At 51.2% G+C, this 21,851-nt stretch overlaps 1 protein-coding gene across 2 annotated transcripts in view; it reads right to left on the bottom strand.

The window, feature by feature from the left end:
- The window catches only part of ASTN1 (astrotactin 1), a 56,912-nt gene that overhangs the window by 24,178 nt on the left and 10,883 nt on the right, over nucleotides 1–21,851 (bottom strand). Inside the window, exons 2-8 of one of the 2 annotated variants that reach the window (XM_021545972.2) lie at nucleotides 10,575–10,762; nucleotides 7,019–7,412; nucleotides 5,525–5,671; nucleotides 4,971–5,090; nucleotides 3,795–3,944; nucleotides 2,746–2,913; nucleotides 2,068–2,152 (exon numbers count right to left, since the gene is read on the bottom strand). In XM_021545972.2, coding sequence (XP_021401647.1) covers nucleotides 2,068–2,152; nucleotides 2,746–2,913; nucleotides 3,795–3,944; nucleotides 4,971–5,090; nucleotides 5,525–5,671; nucleotides 7,019–7,412; nucleotides 10,575–10,762 — 1,252 coding nt within the window. The remainder of the gene's footprint in view (nucleotides 1–2,067; nucleotides 2,153–2,745; nucleotides 2,914–3,794; nucleotides 3,945–4,970; nucleotides 5,091–5,524; nucleotides 5,672–7,018; nucleotides 7,413–10,574; nucleotides 10,763–21,851) is intronic. The other variant, XM_021545973.3, reaches the window with a different exon arrangement.

The following is a 21,851-nucleotide window of genomic DNA, read 5'->3' as shown; positions in this document are numbered from 1 at the left end:
AGAATTTTCTAGGGATGGAGACACTGCAGCATTGAAGCCTTCTCAAGAGCCCAGAGAAGGACAGAAGCACTTTGACAACCCACCATGGTCTAGGGTTGTGTTGCACCTTGGGGAAAAAGAGAACTGCCAGGTTTCTCTGCCCCAAACAGAAAAATACTTCAGAAATGCTGCACATAATTTGTCATAGCCAACTCTGGTATAGAAGAAGAAACACAAGACAAGATGTACCCCGGCCAGGTATGAATCCTGTTGCAGGAGAAAAGGCAGAGAAAAGGCTCCTGTGGGAGCATCAGGCTGGAGATAGGTCTAGAAAAGCAGCCCCAAATCCCCCAGAGGAACAGGGGAGGTCCTGAGCACCTTTCAGGTGGGCATTGCTGACACCAGAGCTGGGTCAGGAGATGCAAACAGGTCCAGAGCCTTCAGGAATGCATTGATCCTTCTCGCCCTTGGCTTCTCTCCTGCTAGTTACATCTATATTTTTTTCCCAATTTACCTGAAAGCAGAATCTTTTTCTCCACTTTGCCTTAAGAAAGTGAAGCAGCTAAATCAGGAAAAAAGCTGGAGAAGAGCAATGTGCATGAAAAAAAAGTGTGAAGCTGCAGACCCACACTCAGGAGCAAAGGAAAAGCAGAGGGTCAGGAAGCAAACGCTTCTCCACGGTGCTTATCCATTTTTATTACTAGCCTCGATGGTCAAAGTTATTTGCCAATTTGCTTTTTGCAAGGTGGTGGCAAACACACTGCTCTGATGGAGGCAGAGGCTGGCACCAAAACCATACGTGGCCATGGGTGGCTGTGGGCTCTTTCCAGCCCACTGTGAAACACTCCTAAACATGACACCTCCCAAAACAGGCAAATCCCTGGCAGGGGAATAACCCCCCACGCCCCAGCCCATCACTCAGTGCCTCACAGAGGAGCTGGGGACATTCCTCTTGGACACTGGGGACAAACAGGACAAGGAGCTGTATTTCTGCCTATACTTTCCCACCCCTGGCAGAGGATTGGGGACCATCACCACACCCCACAGCACATCCCCAGCGTGGGGCCACCTGTGCCACGAGCATCACCCCAGCTCAGGGCACCCAGAGCAGCAACTTGTTCAACACAGCCGGTGCTCCACGCTGCGTTTAGTTGCTAAATCACCTTTAAAATGATAAAAACCAGAGGGGGGCTGGAGATGGAGCAGCAGAGCTCTCCCCAGGGCCCCAGTTCAAAGGGACACAGCGGGGCTGCACCGGCACTGCCAGCCCCCACCGCTGCCAGCCCCCAGCGCAGCGACGCGGCAGGGGGCACGCCAAGCCCAGCCTTTGATGATTTTTCTCTTCCCACTGTGAGGACTAATAACTTCAGAGAGAGCATCCTGGCACGTGCAGGGCCACCACCGATCCAGCTGTGCAGTGAGAAAAGGGGGAAAACGAGGGTTTGGAGGTGCCAATGCACGTGGGACCTCTGCATCTGGGGATGTCTTGGCTCTCTGCACATCAGCCCCAGCCATTCCTGGGAGGCCCCAGCTGCACGTCACAGACCCACCAGTGTTCAGGGACAGATGGAGCACTCCCTTGAGGGTCACAGAGAGATGGGAACTTTTTGGAATCCGCCACCAAATTGCTGCTGAAACATCAGAAAAATTTCCTTTACCATATCCTGGTGTGTAAAGCTTGGAGCAGACACTCCTCTCTTCCCTCAGACACAGTATCAAAGCATTTAATTTGCCCAGTTTTCAGTGGGGACCTCAGCCCTCCTCTGATGCCTCACACACGCAAAACAAAAGCCTCACAAAGCACAGGGTGCCCAAGATAGTGCACACAAGGGCAGGAGGAACAACCTCGATCTTCTCCAGGGGGAGTTTAGTCTGAAATGTGACAATGGCTCCTTGTACATCATTCTTGATTATTTCAAAGAACAGAAATCCTTGCCTCCCACAGCCCTGCAGAGCCTAGCTGTGTGCTGACCTTACAATTCACCGAGGTGCCTCTGACTCTGCCATCCCAGAAGTTACCACAGCTGTGGTCACAAGCTCTGGAAGCCCAGCAGCTCGTGTGAGCACACTCCAAGCCTGGGCACTCACCCCTGGTTCGTTCCCCACTCGTTCCGGATGCAGAGGTGCTTGTGCACAGGGTCCTTCATGTAACCTTCATAGCAGAGACACTCCCCTGTGGAGACAGGGACATCAGGGACACGGGAGAACACACATGGGAAGGCTTTCCATGGGCTTCCCTGCCAAATGCAGCCTGCAGCCTCACCAGGACACCCAGCAGCTCCCTACTGCACACGAAGAAGTGAGGAAGCACCTTCCCACCACAGCTGGGTTAGGGAGGCAGAGGTGAGCTCACAAACCCACCCCTATCACCACAGGCCCCCAGTTGGGTAATAATTAACATTGACTCCATGATTGCAGAAGGCTGATCAATTGCTTTATTATATCATCCTATACTATATTATACTATAGTTATTAAGAAACCCAGTAACCCTTCCAGCCAGTCCAATTCAGCTCTGACCTAACTGGTCAATCCATCCAAACACCATCCAGTGTCCATTAAGAAATCACCCTTTGGTACACAAATCCCCATGGTACATTCCATATGTGCACAACAGCAGGTGCAACAAGTGGATAAGATAAGAATTGTTTCTCATTCTTTCCTCTGATCTTCTCACAGGCTTTCCCCCAGGAAAATGCTTGGGAGAGTCGTGCCTGCTCTGTGGCCAGAGAGCTGCTGCCACACACCCCAACCTCAGGAACACTCACCAGTCTCGGGGTCACACTGGTGCTCACAGGGGTCGAGGAGGCGCCGGGCACAGAGGTCCAGGGCCCAGGGCCCACTGGAGTTTTGCTGGGAGAAGAGGACGACCTGTGCTGGGTTCAGCCAGTCACTGGCATCCAGCTGGCTCCCCTCCAGCAGGATGAACCGGCTTCCTGCCACCGAGACAAGGAGAGTCAGCGACAGCAACCTGCTGCTGTCCCCTCCATCCCACGACGGTCCCCTGCATCCCATCCATCCCGGGATGTTTGCCCCCCATCCTATGATGGATCCCTTCATCTCCTGCCCATTCACTCCATCCTGAGAAAGTACCCTCTGTCCCACCACTGTCCCCTCTGTGCCACAAGGAATCCTCTGTCCTGTGCCCATCCTGTCTGCCATATGACAGCCCCTGCCCCACTCCATAGCTGTCTTCTCTATCCCATGACAGCTCTTTCCATCCTGTGCCTTTCCCCTCTGTCCCACAGCAGCCATCACCATCCCACACCCCTCAGACACTGAGGTCTGATCCCTCTGTCCCACCATGCCCTTCATCCTGTCACGGTCCATTTAATCCCATATCTGTTGCCCTAAAACCCACAATAATCTCCTTGGCCCTGTGCCCATCCCTCCATCCTGCAGCAAGCCCTGTGTCCTGCAACAGCCATCACCACCCTGTGTCTGTCTCTTCTGTCCTGTGCCCATCCCTCCATCCTGCAGCAAGCCTTGTGTCCCACAACAGCCATCACCACCCTGTGTCTGTCTCTTCTGTCCCGTGGCCATCCCTCCATCCTGTACCACCCATCCCTTGCTCCCAGCACAGCACCCTCCATCTCACACCCGTCCCTTCCGTCATGGACCCATCCTCTCCAGCCCCCTCTGTCCTCCCCTCATCCCCACCCTCCATCCCATGCCCATCCCCTCTGTCCCATGCTGGTGTCCTCCATCCACACCTGTCCCTCCTGTCTTGCACCCATCCTGCCCACCATTCCCCCCTCCTCCCTCAAACCTCAGGGAGCAGGGCAGGAAGGGGTGGGTTGGACCACGGGGTGCTCACCGTCAGCAATCAGGTGCTCAGGGACATGGAGGGTGATCTTGACGACAAGGGGGCAGTTCATGTGGGAAGAGCACACCAGGCTGATGACACAGCTCGTCACACTGATGAGGGTCAGCGTGGTCTTGTTCACAGGGCTTCGGGGGGACCCCACTGCAAAACACAGGAGCACAGTCAAACCCGACACCTGCAGCACCCAGGAAAATCTTTGGGTGCAGCCTGGGGACCTCGAGATGCAGAGACCCTGCCCAGACCCCTGGAAATTCAGCATCAATCGAATAAAATGGAATCACTTTGGACTTTGAAGAACATGAAACAGCTTTTGCCATGGGACTCTCCATCCCTCTCTCCCGCTGCGACCAAAATCTTCCTGATTCCCCAGAGCCCTGGTTCTCCCACACCCTGCACTGCAGCATGCTGAGAACTTTGCAGCAGCAGAGCTTTAAAGCAGAGCAGTGATATTAGGTAAAAAGGTAAATGCAGTATCCTGATTTTTCCCACTCCTTTTTGGCACTTCACTTGGGTTAATTTTGTCATGACAACAGGCTCATTGATGCTCTTGAAAAAGCAATAGAGAGCCCTAACTGCTCAGAGCATGCAGGTCTTTGACTTTTAATCTTTCAGCTGAAGAAGCTGAGTGGAAAACAAACTGTCTGGAGACAAAGCCTGAATGAGCCTTCAGCGTCAGCTGAAGGAGATGGCTCCCAGTCTTGCCACTCCCATAAAAAAAGGCATCATCCAGCAAACGAGGTTCAACGAGGAAAAACAGACACTAACTTTCCTCTTGGGAAGAGGAAACCTCCCAAAGGGACAGAGCAGGGCAGTGGAGCAAGCCTCCTGCCTGGGGACCAAGGCTGTCCCCATCCCCTGGTGCACGTACAGCTGGTATGAGCACGGCTCTGAGCAGCAGCATGGGAACTCACGGGCCAGCCTTTGAAGCGTGTTACTCATTAATATACCCCAGTGCCTGGCAGGAGCCTCCAGCAAAACATCAGAATATATTTCATCCTCTGCTGAGAAACTCCACCGGAGAGCAGCAGCAGCCTGCTGCGAAGCAGGGACTGGTGCCTGCCCCTAGCACTGGGATTGCACTCGGGTTTCCATCTTTTTGAAAATGCAAGGACTCCAAACCCAGGGAACCAACAGCAAATAAGGCAAGGGGGATGGCTCCTCACCCACCTCGGCTGCGCCTCCGGCTCCGTGAGGGGTCCGTGTAGAAGGTCAGCTGGGGATCGGTGTCTGCCTCTGTCCCTGAGTCCCCCTCGGGGTTGAGAAATGCTGAGCCAGCTGCAGGGGACACTGAGTGTAGTCACGCAGGGGTTGGCGCCGTGCCACCCCAAACCTCGGCATCCTACACCACCCTTCAGGGAAAGCCTTGCACTACAGACCAGAAGCTCCATCTGCCAGGTGCAGCAGGGACAGCATCTGCTCCCCCTCCCAGCACACACAGCCAGAACCCCCACCACAAGTTACCTTGCAGCTTTTCCCCATGGCTGTGCCAGTATCCTGTAGCATTTACTGGGGCAAACACCATCTGCATTTTACAACCAACCAGCCCAACATCACTTGCATCCTTGCGGAGACCATATTTTCCGTTTCTCCCCAACTAAACCCTTTTTCCCATGCTGTCTCCACACTCTGGTCCTATTTCTCCATCCCAGGAGAGGGTGGGTGGCTGGGACATGGGTGGGTGGAAGCCCAAGGCACCCCATCCACCCTAGGGACCGCCCTACCTCGCGCTTTGTTGTTGATGCGCTTGCGCTGGCTGCTGGAGGTGTGGGACAGCAGCGTGGCCTGCTGGTGGTTCGAGTCCACGGGGCTGGTGGCAATGATGTTGTCCTTGTACTTGTTCATCAGGGACAGCTTGGCGTTGTCGCTCCCTGAGCAGGAAGAATTGAAGGCAAAATATTTCAGGGATGAAGACTTTTCAAAGGGAGGGAGAAAGTTTTCCTTGGATCCATCTCCAGATCATCCTGAGGTGATCAAGGTGCTGCAGCCAATGCGCTGAGCTGCCCCCAAGGCACACTCATCCTGAAGAGGACTGGCACCTCCACCAAATTAGCCAAAAGCTGAGATTTAACTCAGACTCTCAGGGCACTTCTTCATATTCAGGAGAGCTTCAGGCACCACACTATGATCTTCCCAAATTATGTCTCAGTTGGGAAGGCTCTAGCTGGACAGCTCAATTAGTGATATGACCAAAGAACAGGTTTGTTATAAGCCTCAAAGAACCCCTGCTGCTGATCAGAAGGCAGTGTTAACTCCGAATCATACTGATGGCAAGTAAAATTTGCTACTAAAAACCTCACCTGAGGAAGACACCAGAAATCTGAGGATACAGAAGGGAAGTTTGGGGGTCACAATGGGATAGCATGGAGGGAATGCCATTCTGGTTCTCTGCCAGGCTGTGGAAACCACAAAGCTGCGTTGTCCCACCCATGTCCCACTGGCTGTAAGGTCTCCCAGCAATGGACGTGCCTTCAGGAAACACCAACACCTCACACCCAACGAAAACCCAGAGAAACAAGGAAAACGCTCCAGGGAAAACACATGCATGGAACTGTGGAGAGAAGACAAGCCAGTGTTGGGGAAGATGAAACAAGAAAGCCTTATAAATATGATTGCCTGGCAAAAGATTTAGGAAATACAGAGATTGAAATGGTAGCAAGTTGTGAGATACCAAACCTTAGTACAGCCAGGATGAAGACAATCCCCCCTTCTGGTTGAACAATGCTACAGGTAGGTCCAAAGGTCAAATGGAATGTTCTACCTCACTCCCCAAAATGTATGGTTCATCACACACCTGTAACCCTCCCCTAAAACATCAGGTATCTGTGACCCCATTGGCCAAGTCTTGTTCCAGCCCACCTTGAAGCCCCCTGATAAGGGGTCCCTGAGGAGCTAGATGCTCTCGTGGAACCTCCTCTCTCTTGGAACTTCCACCCTCTTGGAAATTCCACCCTCTTGGAACTCCCACTCTCTTGGAACTTCCACCCTCTCCTGGAACATCCTCTTATCTCCCTCTACCCCTTGCCTCTCCCTTCCCTCACGCCCTAGGGCCTGCCATGGGTCACGTCTGGTGACTCCAAGCAGGGCCTTTCACCCTCTCTAATAAACCAGATATTCTCAGAGCAGCCTTCAGAGCTCTCTCATCTCCATCCACCCAAACCGTCCTGGAGCCCAGCATCCCCGCAAGCCAGAAAGGACCCGGCTCGGCCCAAGCCCACCTGGTGTGAGGTCCATGCTGGCCTTCTCGTTGCAGCCCTGCAGCGAGTCCAGCGTGCGGGTGACCTGGCTGGCGAAGTCCTCGCCGCCGTTCATGCACTCGCGCTGGAGGTGGTGCCGCAGGTCGGTGATGTCGTACTCGTAGCCGTCCAGGATGGGCGTCTCGCGGATGCTGAGCGTCCCGCTGGAGTTGTGGCCCTGCACGCGGGCGTTGCGCAGGCTCTCCCGCCCGTGGCCCCCGATCAGCACCGAGGGGATGTAGTGGATCTCGTTGGCCGCCTCGGCGCTGGCGCTCTTCTGCGGCTGCGGCACCCGGCGCCGCTTGCACCAGCGCCGGCGGGTGTAGAGGATCATCACCAGGCAGAGGATGGAGAGCAGCAGGGCGATCATCCCTCCCTGCGGGCACAGACGCGAGCAGGGGTCAGCCAGGGACTGCCATCAGCCGTCCCCTGGGGCCCCAGGGATGCCCCGGGGTGGCCAAAGCAAAGAGAGAGAGGAGCCCAATCACCAAGAGTCTGGAGCGCCCGGTGCTGGCCAAGGGCACCCAGCTGGAGCCTGCCTTGGGCTGGACCGGCTTTGAAGTCGCCACCGAGGCATGAAAAAGCAGCATTTAAAGCAAAGCATGTTTTGTTTCACTCTCCTGCCTTTGAAAACAGAGATCAGCTTTATTCCAGGCAAATGCTCCTACGGGCAACTTTTTCTGACCCACTTCCAACCGGTTTCAGTGCTGTCACTCTCAATCTTGGGAGATTTTCCCAGGGTATCCGGCAGAAACTGCAGCACAGATTAGAACACATCAAGGCTTGAGACAGGCAGACGATTGAAGTGTTGTTTGGGGAACGTGTCTGGGGAAAGAGGCTGAAAAAGCTGCTGTCCCACAGGAACGGACCCCAAAACTGCACCCGGCCCTGCCATCCTGCCACTGTCCCCAGGATCACCCTCCTGCAAGACATCACTGTACACAGATAATGGGCGGTGAGATGAAAGCCCCAAACTGGCCCTTTATGCACAATCTGCCAAGAATAATAACAATAATAACAAGAAAAAGCATGTGGAGCCAGTTAAGAGCTCAGTCCATCCACAGCTCTGGTCTCCCTCCTCTTTTCTATGCAACAGGTGATCTTGAGAAAATAAAATAATAGTAATAATCTGCTCCATTAGGATAAAACATTAAGGGAATTATTGAATGAGAAGCAGGAGAGGCAGCTGGAAAAGGAAGTTTAATGGCCATTACAGTTTAACCCACTTTCATTTCCATAATAATGGAGCTGTGATGCACCCTCCCAGCCTCCTTCCATACTTCCTTTAAAAACAAAAACAAAAACAAAAAAGAAAAAGAAATGAAAAAAAGAAAGAAAGAGGAAACAAACTCAGTGATTCAGGAGACCAGCAGTCCTGCAGCCAGGAAGTCAGGAAATCTTGCTGGAGCTGAAAACTGGTCCTGGATCATAGAAACCATAGAATCCTACAATGGTTTTGATTGGTAGGGACTTTAAAGTTCACCTCATTCCAATGCCTTTGCCAAAAGCAGAGACAAGCCCTGTCCAACCTGGCCTTAAACACTTCCAGAGATGGGGACAGGGCCTCAGGGAAGAACTTCTTCACAATATCTTACCTCTGTATCAGTCTAATTCCATCACTACATGCCTTTGTATAAAGTGCCTGGCATAGTCGTGCAGAATTTTTAGTGGCAAAGTGGGAGCCTAATTCTGTATCATGCTCCAATCCCTATGAGTTCCTGTGATCTATAAATAAGTGGGAATTATCTCCATCCCCACCAGAGGTGACCTCCTCTGTCATGGCTCTCCATCACCTGGAGAAAGTCCACCTGCAGGTGGCATGACAAGCAGGTAGGAGGAATTCCAAGGCATTCCTGGCTTTCCTTCACAAAGGAAATATGAATGCACATTAAATATATGCACATTAAATCCCCTAAAAACCAGCAAGCTCTGCCATGCACCTGTGCTGGTGAGGAGAGACCAAGCTGGAGCTCAAATCTGGTGTATACTCATTTTTTTTCAGACAGTGGCTGTCAGTTCACAAAAGAGACTTGTTATTTCATTGAAAATTAGTTTCTTCTGCCCCAGTAGTCTGAGAGCTGAAATTATCCCTGAGAAAAGCAGCCTGTGGACTCTTGAGATTTCAAGAGGCTCTGCGAGGAGGATGAAAGCCAGAACTGAAGTCTCCCCTACCTACTGCCTATTGGAGAAGGTCAAACCACCACCTCATACCCCTGTTTTCCCTCCACAGGGGCACAGAAATCCCATTCTGTCTCATTGCCCCCAGTGCAGCATCCTTGTGATGGCTGGGAGAGGGGCCCTGCACAGAAAGGGTGTGGGAGTGCTCCTGGTCCAGTCCAGACCTTGGTCACAATGGATAAATCCCTGGCTCACACTTCTTCCCTTGGCAACCACACAGCAAAAAAAAAAGGAAATCAGCCTTGAAAACGCCGCATGAGCCTGACTCCTGGCACAAAAGCCAGGCTCTATTTGTCAGGAAATAAGGATGCTGTCGGAACAGAGCTGAGAGTGATGGGGGAAAAGGGGCAGAGGAGGACTCAATCTGCATTTGCACATTTTGGTATGACAGCAGTGAGCTGCAGACATCCTTTTCATCAGCTCAATAACAAATCTTCATCCAGGCACTTCTGCCTTAATTTTGGGACACAGCAGTGCCCAAGATGATCGAGACCACAGTGGGGCCAGCCTCTCCAGAGGTGATGCACCCTCTTAGGAGCAGCTGGGAACAGACAGTAAAATTGAGATAACGGTGCAAGATGTTTTTGGGAGTGGCTTTGCAAACAATTTTTTTTTCCCTCAGACTAATCAAGCACAAATGATGGAGGAGAAACCTGGCCTGGGGCTGCAATCTGGAAGAGCAATTGAAGCTCTTATTAGGGTAGACACCGCTGAACAGCCTGTTTGCAGCCTCGGCAACACATTGTCTCCAGCTAATTATCTTCCAGTGGCACAAAAAATTGTAGGATTCTTCAAGTTTTTTTTCCAACAAAAAAAAAAAAAAAAAAAAAAACCAACCAAAAAACAAAAACAACACACCACAGATTTTCCCCCAGCCTACAGATTTCTCCTCTGTCTTTAAAACCTCTCTGTGTAGCTGAGTGGAGTATTGCAGTGCGACCTCGACACATGAAACCATGGGGCTGCGACGCTGATAAGAGTGGTGGTGACAGTGCCTGGTGGCACTGTGACACACAGGGCAGAGGGCAGAGGCACCCTGCACAGGGCAAAGGGCTCCTGACGAGTCCATGGGAATTAACCCCGGGTTAACGTGGGTGAGACCTTCACAGCACAGAACCCTGGGGATAAAAGCTCTCCACAAATGTATTTTCAAAGCGATGCAAACTAAGGGAGAGCTTTAAAGCAGCCTGTGAAGGCACTCAGCGGGGTGCACAGGCATCCTAACCACCCCAAAGGTGGGCACAGTTCCCCATCCTAGGGCAGCTGGAGCCAGATGGGGAAATAAACGGCTTTTCAAAAGCCACTACATTTTTCACAGGCTTCTGGACAACGAAACAGGGGCTGCCTTCCCATCACATACCATGACAGAGATGTGAAGGATCCTCAGCTCCTCCTCTGCTGACTCAGTCTGGGGTTCCTCGGTGGGGTCGAAGCCAGGCAGGTTGGGGGCCCCGTCCTGGTGGTGGATGTGGAAGAGCAACGTGCCGTTCTCCAGCCACTGCTGCCGCCAGCGCACCAGCGGGATGTCATCCGTGTTGCCTGAGATCTCTGCAAGAGCAAAGCTGGTCAAGGGGGAGATGGGGAGCAGAGGCTTCATGGGAGATGTTCACCTCTTCCCAAAAAAATGGGCGGAGGGACCAAAGGATGCACGCCCACCAGTCGCCTCCTGCCAGCATCATGGCTGCCCCTACATAATCCACAACCTGAAGGGCTAAATGGGAGTAAAACCATATTTCTGGGTATAATCCAGATGTGGGCCTCTCCAAAAATACAGTTAGGGTGCAGGAAGACAGCCCTTACTGACAGCAGTGATCCAGCAGTGTTGTTCCAGCTCTAATTTGGGCAGGTGTCACTCACACACTCCGTGTTAAACACAGCTTCAGACATTGGGAACACAGGGTACAGGACAGCAGCTTCATGGGATCACTGGGACCACATCACAAATTATTGCAGACAAAATATTTACCATCCTTTGTGAACAGTGAAACGTGAACCAGGCTGTGATTTCAGAGGTTTTCAGTTTTCAGCCATTTTCTACAGCTCTCCACCCAGGTCTTAGCCCAGAGACCTGCAGAGGTACCTGCAGCTTCTGCCCAACCCTATTTTCCCTGAGTACCTTTAATTCCAGAGTCTGGGGCAGTGAGACAGGTGGACAAAGCTGGGCTGTCGTGGACATAGAGGACACCCAGGCAGAAAGAGCAGCTGAGGGAAGACGTGCTCCAGGACACTAAATGCCAAATCAAACCTAATTCACCTGGCTGGCTCCAAAATTTCAGGGACATCCTACAGCTGGGTCTCAGCCAAAGACAGGGTAACACCAGCACCTCTCCCTAGGAGAGATGGGCACTGTTTTAATCAGTGTGTCCCCCTCAGACCAGATCAGCTTGACCATCATCTCACACCACCTCAATCTCAGCCATCAGCTCAAGCCTGCCATTTGCCTGTTAGCTATTTTTTTGTGAAAATAGCAGATTTTGTTGGGATGACCAGAAAAAACACAACGAGCTTCCCACTGAGGCACAGCTTTCCCACCTGTATCTGCCCCATTGATGGCAATGGGAAGGCGCCCGTCTCGCTTTGCAAATTATCATCTTTATTTTGCTTGTTTCATGCTGCCTTCAAATGAAAACTGGAATTCAATTACAGCGCTGAAAAACAACATTTTAAATTTGCTGTTAATTAATTTCATTAGGCTGCCTTAAGTGAGCTGGCTGCCGGGGGAGGTGGGGAGGGGGGCAAAATCTGCATCAGGAACAAGGTTCATCCTCCCAAACTGATTTGATTAATCAAAAGAAACATTAGCCACAGCAAGTGACCTGGCAGATTGTTTGTGCTCAGCACGGGCCGTGGTTCTGGCAGTGATCAGTGCACTTGGAGTGTCCCCAGCACAGGGATGCTGAGCACTCCACCACGCTGACGGGAAGCAAAACCCAGAGTTAAGTCACCAGGAAGCCAGAAGCACTTTTGGAATTCCCTCTAACTGCTGAGCTGTGCGTTTAGGGACACGGATCCCCTTTGAAAAGCCAGTCCTGGGAGCCAGGAGGATTTGAAGCAGCAGATCTCCTCCTCTCCCACATGGTCTTTATTCATGGACTGAGAGGAGAAATCAAGCTTGCCTGCTTTCCCAGCTCCCCACGGCTTCTCAACTTCGTATGAACCAGCTCAAATGGAAGAAAACACTCTCCCTGCACCTGCCTGCTAATGTGAAATTATGGGTAATTAAGGCAAGAACTTTCATGCACAGCAGGAACTCAACATACTGACATTTGGAAAAAATGTAAATACCAGCATTTGCTCCATTGTAAAGAGTGAAAATAATAGATACTAAGTATGTGACATTGTGACATTTAGAAAGCTAGAGTTAGAGATGTTTTCCCCCTGATCTGACATATCATTGTAAAAGCAGCACCCTTCAGCTCATTAATATTTGAGAAGAAATCCTTGATGGAAGTTATTTAAATGATTAATAGATTATAGTAAATTTAAGCTTTAAAATAGGTTGTCATAATTTCAAATTTATTTAAACAGGCTTATTTTTTTTTAAAGAAAAATACATTTCAATAAAAAATGGATTCTTGTTTTAGAAGAGCACAATCCAGCCACAGAGCCTGAGCACGTTATTCTCTTTCACCAGACATCAGGACATGACCCTGCAGCTGCATTGCACGTAGGTCAGAAGTGCAAGAGATAAACACCCCAGAAATAGATCCACTGCCATCACCCCAAACTGGCAGGCTATGAGCCTTCCATCACCCTGCAGGACAAGGCTGCTCCACCATCTCTGCTCCTGCCCTGGCAGAGGCTCTCGAGGCAGTGCCTGGATGAGAGAGCTCAGCCTTGGACCTTCTCCTCCCTTCCTCAAGTGTCTTGGCAACACCTCAGCTGCCTCTATCCTACTCCATTTCTACCTGAAAAATTTCCACCTATAAATGCTTTGCTGCATCAATGAAGCTCTCTTGGAGTTTGGTTTAAGCAAGACCATGACAAGATCAAGACCAAGCTTCCTCCCTAACACAGCATCTCTTTACTCTCTCTTCTCCCAGTCCAACAGATTTCACTTTTCCCTTTGTCTTGCTCCCCAGGCAGACATCTCCCCACCTGGTGGGAGATGCCACAGTGACCCATGTAGCCAACTGGGATGATTTATCTGGATGTTGTAGGGTGTCAGCTCTGCTACGGAGCTGGAGGCGCCAACCCCGCTGACCAGTTTGTACACTGGGACCAGGATGTCCCAGAGGAGGCAGAAAAGTGGGCAGAAAGGCAAAAATTTAAAAAAAAAGTGGTGTGGGGAGAGGATAATTTCAAGTTCAAAGTTTGAAAGATCTTGATGAAAAACCTGGTCCCTGCATGGCTTTCATTAAGGCCTTGGATAGGAAGCCATTAGCACTAGTATTAACTTCTTGCACCTCTGTTAAAAAATAGCCTGTCTGAGTCAGAGGTTAATAACAGTAGGAGGCCACTAATTAGGCTGTGCCACATTCACCTGGTATCAAACGTGGCCCAGGTCCTTCATATCTGCAGGAGCAGCAGCCTCCAAAGGCCCCAGCTGATGCTTTTAAGAGAACTGCCACGGCTGCTCTCCTCCCAGACCATCTGCTAGGGGAGGCAGAAAGGTTCTACAGGAGCAGCTTGAGGAGAGGACAAAAAACCAGACTGAAGGTGCTGGAGGTGTGTGGATCTATACTTGTTTTGTTCTTATCCCAGACAGCCTCATTTCCCTTGGGACAGCTGTCCCACGCAAAGCAAACCCAGTCCTTCTGGAGTCCTCCCATGTCCTCCTGATTTTGGGAGGCAGCACCTCTGTCACAGCGCAGTTCTGCACATGAGCTGGTGAAACATCAAAATCATGAGCCTGGTGCTGACCTGGACCTATTCCCATGTCCTCATCACCCCACTGAGACCTGGCATGGTGGCACACAAGCAGAACAGCTCTTCTTAAAAACTCACATCAGCATTTTGTTAAAAAAACCCAGCAAAACAATTTTCCTCTCCATTTGGAAGCGTTTTGCACTAATAGATGCCTCCAATAAGTCAAATGAACTCTGTCATAATGCTGGTCTCCACAGATTCATTTGGTACAGCCAAGCACAGATTTTGACTTGGACTTGTATTTCCTCGTTAACATTTAAACCTGCCTCATTTTCCATCCGGAACCTGACTGTGTTTTAATTTAAGTTCCCCATTAGCTAAGGCTTTTGCTCCATGCCTAAACCACACACATCACATGCTTTAAAGGGCTTGAACTCAGCTAAATCAAGCCTTGCACTCCTCCCAGGGTCTCCAATGCCTGAAGTGACTCAGGAGACCTTCCCACCATGAGTCATTTGCTCTCTCTTTTGGGACCTCGAGCCTTGATTTCTACCAATTCAGATGTCAAAATGCTTATCTTGATACTTAACTCATTTATACTTCCAGGGTTTCAGTGACAGATAATTCATGGGATACTATCAATGTTTTTATGGACCTGCTTTAAAAATTCATATTCATCACTGACTACCCATATTTCATTTGCATTTTTTCCTGTCTCCAGTCTCAGGTAGGAAAAGCAGCTCATTCTGCAGGTCATTCTGCCTTTTCAAGACAATCCAGCTTTTCCATACCAGCAAACATTAGCCTCACTGTATATATTAGGAACCTGCATCGTGGCAGAGGGCCCCTGGGGGAAAATCTCCAAAAGACTCATAGATATGGGAGAACATAAAGGTTGGAGGAGAAGGCAGTGGTGATCTCCCTGGAGGCACTCCCAGGCTAGGTCACAGACATCACCCCACCACGCTGCCTGTGAGTGAGGCTGGTACACGTGAAGCCATGAGGTGCCACAGCATGGCTGGCAGCCAGCCAGGCTCCTCCTTGGAATGCAGGGCACCTTTGCTTTTGGGAAGGTCACCAGGGAGTTACATCCCAAAGCTGTGCCACGCTTTAGCCTTGAACCGGGACTTCAGTCCCAAATATGCCAGAGCCCTAACCCCTCCCTTTCTTCAGCAACAAACCCTCCATCACTCGGGGCGTGACGCTGAGCTGCACAGCAGGTTTTGAGCAGAGGACACTGATCCATCATTGGTGGGGTTTGCTCTGCAGCTGCTGACCTTACAAGGTGACAGCCACCCTGCCCCGCTCTTCCCCGCAAGCCCGAGGGCGTGCCCGACCGCACCTGCCCCACTTCCCCTCCAAGGTTATTCTCCTTTCTCAGTTTTGACCTAAAGCTGGGGGAAAAACAACGAGCAGGTTGGGACATTTCGCTGGTGTTTCATTTTCACTCCTTTCTTGTTGCTTTGCTCCCATCTGTCCTGTGAGCTGCAGAGGAAATGTGGGAGGAGAGGCAAATCCTCCTCCTGGTCCAACACTCAGGTGACACGGTCATGTTCAAAGGAACCCAAACGCCCAGCCACGACAGGGAGCAAAAGCAAAATAAGGAGAATTCATTAATACACTTCCAAGATGACATGCTGATATAAAAACCCCAGAAAGGACCACATCTGTAGTTGATATCTCACCCTGCAATGCTGTCACGTCACCTCTTCCAAAGGGAAAATCAGGTCTCCGTGGAAAGGGTCCAAATGATGGAGAGGATCCCAATCAGCCATGGAAAATTACTGCCCTGGCTACATTGTCTCGCAGCAAATCAGCGAGAAGGAGGGCACAAACCCCTGGGCTCAGATGGTGCTCACCTAGAGAACTCCATCAACGCAGCCACTCCAAAAGGGTGAGCAACTCGAGAAGAAGAACCTGCCAGAAGAAACTCCAATTTCTTATAAAAGCTGTTGTGCATCAAGGAAATTAAAGACCAGTAAATTCTGCTTGTGCCCTGGACACTTTGTTAGAGGAACCTGTAGGTGCATCAGTAAATACAGGTCACCCAACAATGTAAGCCAGTAGGTAAGGGTGATCCAAATTGACAGACACGTTTCAAGGAGTTCTTGTCAAAATCCACCTCAAAGTTTCCCAAAGCACCAAAGTGGTGCTGGGATAAGAAGAAAAGTCATCTTGAAGCCCACCAGGTGGGGGAGGAGTAAGGGTTTAGTTTCCATGATGAAAGGAGGTTACCAAGAAGCCCCACGGAGATCTTTGTCAGGACCTTGGCTGCTCAGAAACACTCTGGAAGAGGAGGCGAATGACAAAGTTGGTCACCAAGGCTAAATTTATTCCTCTCAAAGCTAAAGCTGAGAAATGCAGGAGGAAAGCGGGCAAGGAAGTGGGCAGGTGAAACTCAACCTTGGTGAAAGCAAGCTGATCTGGAATCCTGCAAGTGATATTCAGGTCAACCATCTCGAAAGGCAGGAGGCAAAGCTTGGAAGGTTTGGAGGAGGGGTACAAGGAAGATGAGATATTGTAAATGGCTTTGTGAAGAGGAGAAAACAACTGTGTTAGGACTCCTCAGTAAAGGAACCAAACAACAGGGTGAGGACATGAGAAAAGCCTGTAAAGCCACCATGCCTGTGGAGCAGTGGGAAAGGCAATTCGCTGTTTCTCATTTTGCTAGGATTTACAAATGTAAAAACCAACAAAAGGTTCTTTTTCATCCACCATAAAGTGTGAAAGCACTACAAAAGGTACTGAATTCAGGGAAGACAGAGCTACCAGCAGCTATTGAGCCAGAGAGCCCAGAGGCACATCCTAGGTTGAGAAATCCCTGCAGCACAGACCTGGGCACAGGGAAAGGACCCTATATAGATATCCTGCAGTTTCAACCTTTTTTTTCTCAATAATCAGTGCTGGCTGCAGATGCCAAGGGACAACAACCCACTACCCCCATGCTGCCCAGTGTCTTGGGGTGCAAGAGTGACTGCAAAGCCATCTTTGTGTTACCCAGACCACCATTCAAGGATGCATCCTGCATCCATTTGGGAATGGTTGGGACCCTCTGCTCCCCCAGGCACGGCCCTATGGAAGGAGGGGGGACCCCAGGGCAGGTCCCTCCTAGTGACAGAAGTGATCCTCTTAACACCCAGCCAGTAACTCCCCCTTTCCAAACCCCAAATCTGTGCTGTCAGACCCTGCAGCCTCAAGATACTTGCCAAGATTCCCTTCAGCTTTACAAGCCAGCCAGCGATTTCCACGGAGAGGCAAAGGACTATTTATATCCATCACGGACTGGCAGGGAAGGGAATGGCTGGCCACTCCAGCCCATCTGCCAGGCACTTAGCAAGGCATCAGAGCATATCGTACAGGGGAGGTCAGGCAGTGGTGGTGGGACCAGCAGGGGACGTGGGGGGGATGCTCCACAGTGACCACAGGCGCTGCACCCCAAGGGTGACCTTCAGCTCACTCCTACACACTCACCTGGGTGAGTGCTCGTTGTGCCAAGGCTGAGAGGTCAGGGAAATTAGATGTCATTTTGGCATTTCTGTGCTCAGCACAGGGAACAAGCACAGCTACTTGTTCCTCACCTCCCCTGAGGCGAGAGCCACGACCTGTTGTTTCCTGAGACATGGGATGGCCCTCCCAGGGAGTGAAACAGGAGCAAAACAACCTTGTCTGCTCTCCTGTCTGTGGGAATCCAGGGCTTTCCTCTGGCTGTCCTGGCAGGTCTGGGACCCTGGCAGGGGTCAGGAACCCCCCTGGACAGAGCCCCCAGAGACACTGTCTGTGATCTCTGTCCATGGAAAAGAGTTTGCAATCCTACAGGATGAATTACAAGCTCTGAGTGTGTGATATAAGTAATAATTAAGTGTGGCACGGGTGCAAAAGTAAAATTTTAGGATTCTAGATGAGGGGTCCAAAGGGGACAAGGTGGAGGAAATTGGGTGTGTCTTGTCCTTTTTCTCCTTCTTCATGCCCTCCATGTTTCACTGTGGTGTTGGCATTTTTCTGTTGGTTTAGGCTGGGGACACACTGTCCAACGTAGGTGACAGATATTGGCACGTTATTGTAAATCCAGCCCAGGGAGTTTCTGGTATTTAATGTTTGTCACATCCCACTGAGGGCAGAGCCCCACACGCTGCCCTGCAGGACAGAGCTGGGCAGGGCAGCAGAACATGTGAGAGATAAACAGAATAAACAACCTTGGAACCAGCACAGACCAATTATGGCTTCCTTGGCAGGGGGCTGACAGACAGAGACTTTCTACAATCTGGGAATCATCAATACCTCAGATTCTGACACCTGTCCACAGCTAGGCCAACAGCTTTTCCAAGAGGTGATCCTCCTCTTCCTCCCCCTGCCCTGGAGGGAGCAATGCTGGTCTCAGAGGAAGGCATGGAGAAGGCAGGCCTGCCTTCTAAACATCCCAACTCTTCCTAACAACATAAACTCTTTGGTGCTTAGGAGCTCTGACATGATTTCAAGCTCCATTTTGTGGGGAGGCTTTGAAAGATGGGAAAGGCAGAATGAGAGAGGAAAAAAAAATAAGAAAGATGTAGAAGATGAAAAAGTTAACCGTGCATCTTGAATTTATCACTCTTGAAAGAAGAGCTTGTCAAGATGGCCAAAGACCAGCCAGTGCACAGCAAAGAATGGGAAGACTTTTGGGTCTAGTCAAGCTTCCTTGAGATTTACAGGAACTGAATAGAGGCATAAATCTGTCACCACCTGATGAAAATGGAGGTAATTAAATTTGCAGGTGTATATAATTGTCATATTGATGATCTGTATAAATCAGCAGAGCCAGCAGAGGCACAAAGCACACAGTGGGCACAGAGGAGCTGTTTGCCCACCTGCCTGGCCAGGAGACAGAGCTCTGGGGCACCCACCTCACCTACACAGCTCTGCCCACCACAACCTCCTCCTCCCCAAGAGACTTTCTCCAATTGCCCCCACAGACAATGAAAGCTGCAGGACCCTCCACCCCTTCCAGTCACCTGCAGCCTCATCCTGGCTACTACAAAATCTCCTGCCACTGCAGGAGGGTGAAGGCAGGACCACAGGCATTGAGAACCTGACCATGGAAATCATGGGGGTTCCTTGCAGCTGCTTTGAAGCTCTGAGCCCAGGTGCAAGTGGGGCACTGACTTGATCTTCTGGCAAAGACTTTTCTTTTTTTTTTTTCTTCTTTTTTAATTTATTTTAACCTTTGTTATTTTGGGAACTTTGAAGCCTAAGCTGCTCTGAGGCAGCCGCCTTTGTAGGAAGGAGAGAAAGTGCAGAATGGGGATTTGAAAGAGGGAGAGAAACAGGGAGGGGAAGAAATGGTTCTTCACAGCAGAGGTCTGCAACAACTCCTCCACAGTTTCTCCTACACCCCAACAAACCCACCCTGAGAGGCAGCTGGGGCTCTACAGGATGTAAAATGACCGTGGTGCCTTCCATTTCTCCACCACTGTGGACCAGAGAAACCTCTAAGGCCTTTGGAGACCTGCACACAAACCTTCTCCCCTGAGTCCCCAGGGTGGGTGCAGAGCCTCCTGCCCAGCCACCACAGCTCAGTGCCATGGGGACCCATGTCTTCCTGCCATGCCACCAGGGACAGGAGCACCAGGGAAGGCTTTCCTGTCACCGTCACCAGCCAAGGCCCTTCGCACGTGTGACGGGCTTGGAGCTGAGCACCACGTACGCACGGCAACCGGATAATTAAAAATTAAGGAAGAGCTTCTGCATTGCAGTCCGAATTATGTAACACTGCTTTGGGTTTCAGCACCCATCAGCTCGGGTGCCCTCACACAGCAGCACAGCCCTGCCTGTATTTCTGTATTTACCTGCCTGTCTTTTCACACAGCGCTCGCACCCTTGGCAGGGAAGTGGGAATCCCAACGTCACAACCATAGGCAGGAAGTTCCCTTGCATTTACGTGGGGGGAAAAAAGGAAGGAAAATCTATTTCATGCTTTTGGTCCAGTGCTGAAATTTGAAATTGGAGATGGCCAGAAAAAAGGGGATGGAATCAGGGTGCTTCAGTCCAGCCAAGCACAAAAGAGTTGCCCTAGCCAGGACAGCACTCCCATGATCATGGCCAGGGAGCTTCTAAGCAAGGGGCTGCTGTCTCTTCCTCCTGCACCAGAGAAGCAGGAGCTCATTTTAGCAAACGAGCAGCAAACAAAATCAAATCAAGATGAGGAGTCAGCTGCGTTTTCAGTGTCTCAAGAGCAAAGAGCCCTGCTGGACTCTGAGCACCAGTAACTGCACACTCCTGCATTTGCCTTAACCCTGCCAGTTCTGGCTGCTGCTGAGTCCAGGGCTCAACAGGCCAGCCTGCCACTTCCTCCTGCTGTTTCTTCCTGGCATCTCCCCTTTTTCTTGGCCAGAAACCCAGTGACCACACAGCCATGTCTCTTGCAGTGCTATTCCCAGGACCTGGATGCTGCCACCTGGTGTGAAACCAGCCATTAATTCCTGCTGTGCTTCACTCCAAAGGTCACTGCACCAGCCTCTGCGGGCAACTTCAAGGAGCCACCAAAGATGCTGTGGGTCACACCCACAGCGAGTGGCTCTGCCACCACTGCTCCTCATGCCCCTTGGCTTCTGTGTGGCTCCTTCAGTTGTTTGCTGCCTCCTGGCACTGTGCCTCTCCTCCCTCCTCATGGTCCCTCTTTTCCTGCCCTCCCTCCATTACCCTGGTACCTCCCTGCTGCTGGCACGGTGGCTTCACATCCACACTGCCTTCCTTCCCCAGCCTGTGAAAGCTGGGAAGACCCAGCCCTGAGCTTTAATTACAATAAGGTCAGACCCATCCCACCACCATCCCACGGGGAGATGAGCACCACTTCCCAGGAGCCTCCACATCCCCCACTCAGCCCCCAGCTCCTGCAGGACACCCCTTTCTCCCAGTGTGTGCCACAGCATGGATGGACTGTGGGGCATGCTGGGGCTGGGGCTGAGTCCTCCAGGGTTAACCAGAGATGTGCCTTACTCTGCAAGCACAAAAAGGCAGAAACATGACAATAAAAGCTGTGGAAACCAACCCAAGTCCAAGGTTGACTCCCCTTCCACCATCCATGGAGGGGGATAAGCTACTTGTCCTGCCCACCAACTCTGAGCACAGCACCACAGCAGACCCTGAAGAGAGCAACTCCTGCTGAAAAACTAATAAAACTGGTTTCCTTTTTCCCTGGAAGGATGTTTCAGGCACTGCCTTGCTTGCAGATGCTTGGACACACATCTCAGGCCACTGAAGCTGCACCTTGGCATGAGATGGGGTGGGATCCTTGCAGACATTTCTAACTCCCCCCAGATTGTCAGGCCATACATATCATATCTGCAAAGACAAACTCCTGGCTTGCCCCCTTGACCAGCAGGAAAGCCAGCAACACCACAGCAGCATGACAGCACTCGAGTCCCCTCGCTGCTCCTCTCCAGAGCTCTCCCAAAGAGGCAAAAAAGACAGAGCCCAGCTATTTCTGCCTCAGCAGTTCAGGAAAGGTTGGGAGGTGCAGCACTGGGATGGCAGAACAGCCCTGCATGGCACAACCACCACTGGGAAAGCAGAGCCTGGGGGAGCTTGGGGCCAGCCCAGGGTGGTGGGAGGCACAGCAGCCTCTCCAGTCCAAACAGGAGATTTCCCAGAGGCTGCAGACACTGGGGACATCATTAGGGTAGCAAATGGGCCGAGAGCACAGCAGCAATTTCCACACCCTGCAGCCACTGCTGCACTGTAGAGGCTGGCAGGAAAATTTGGGAGCGGGCTGTCTCTCCTGCCAAGCATCCCCCTTTCCTACCAAAGCCACTCAGCTCAACTCACCTGATCTGTGAGAACCCCGGGCTTGGTC

The sequence above is a fragment of the Lonchura striata genome, chromosome 9, assembly GCF_046129695.1.
Source record: "Lonchura striata isolate bLonStr1 chromosome 9, bLonStr1.mat, whole genome shotgun sequence".
Lineage (NCBI taxonomy): Eukaryota > Metazoa > Chordata > Aves > Passeriformes > Estrildidae > Lonchura > Lonchura striata.
Note: the sequence above shows the minus strand (reverse complement) of the source record. Positions and strands in the feature narration are given on the sequence as shown.